General features: G+C 65.5%; 1 protein-coding gene across 1 annotated transcript in view; it reads right to left on the minus strand.

Moving 5' to 3' along the window:
• Positions 1–670, minus strand: part of KIRREL2 (kirre like nephrin family adhesion molecule 2) — a 15,710-nt gene that overhangs the window by 4,548 nt on the left and 10,492 nt on the right. Inside the window, exons 8-9 of the mRNA XM_026658569.1 lie at positions 465–591; positions 100–200 (exon numbers count right to left, since the gene is read on the minus strand). Coding sequence (XP_026514354.1) covers positions 100–200; positions 465–591 — 228 coding nt within the window. The remainder of the gene's footprint in view (positions 1–99; positions 201–464; positions 592–670) is intronic.

Consider the following 670-nt stretch of genomic DNA (forward strand, 5'->3'; position numbering starts at 1 on the left):
GCAGGTTGTGGGGCTGGGGTATCGGTGGGGGCAGGGAGCAGCACTCAATGCAGTTGGAAGCAGGTTGGTGGGCCGGGGGAGTCAGGGGACAGCACTCACGATGCGGTCAGGGGGGGGCGTGCTCCTCACTAGACACTCCAATCGTGCCTTGTCCCCCAGCGCCGTCTGCTGGCTGGACTCAGTGGTGATGATGGGGGGCCCTGCAATGGGAGGAGGCAGAATTAAGGGGGGCGGCACCTACTCGTACCCCTCCCCCAGCACAGAGACACCCCCCTCCTCAGACGCCTTCCCCACACCCTATGAGAAGCAACCCCATGGGGATGGGCCACCTGAGGCTCCACCCATGGAAGCCCCACCCCCAGGCAATGCCCAGCCCCCAGGCAATGCCCCTTAGGATGCCCCATCCCCAGACAATGCCCACTAGGATGCCCCACCCCCAGGGAATGCCCCACCCCTGCCCTCACCGTTGACCGCCAGCGTCACCTCCTTGTCAGCCACACCGATGCGTGGTACGATGGCCTTGCACACGTAGGTGCCAGCGTCCTCCTGCGTCACGGCCTTTAGGTGCAGGGTGTTGCCATTGCTCAGCACCTGCAGCCACATGGCGGGGGTTAGAGCGGGGGGCCAGGACTCCTGGGTTCGATCCCTGGCTCTGGGAGGGGAGTGGGGT

The sequence above is a fragment of the Terrapene carolina genome, unplaced genomic scaffold (assembly GCF_002925995.2).
Source record: "Terrapene carolina triunguis isolate 2854851 unplaced genomic scaffold, T_m_triunguis-2.0 Scaffold461, whole genome shotgun sequence".
Lineage (NCBI taxonomy): Eukaryota > Metazoa > Chordata > Testudines > Emydidae > Terrapene > Terrapene triunguis.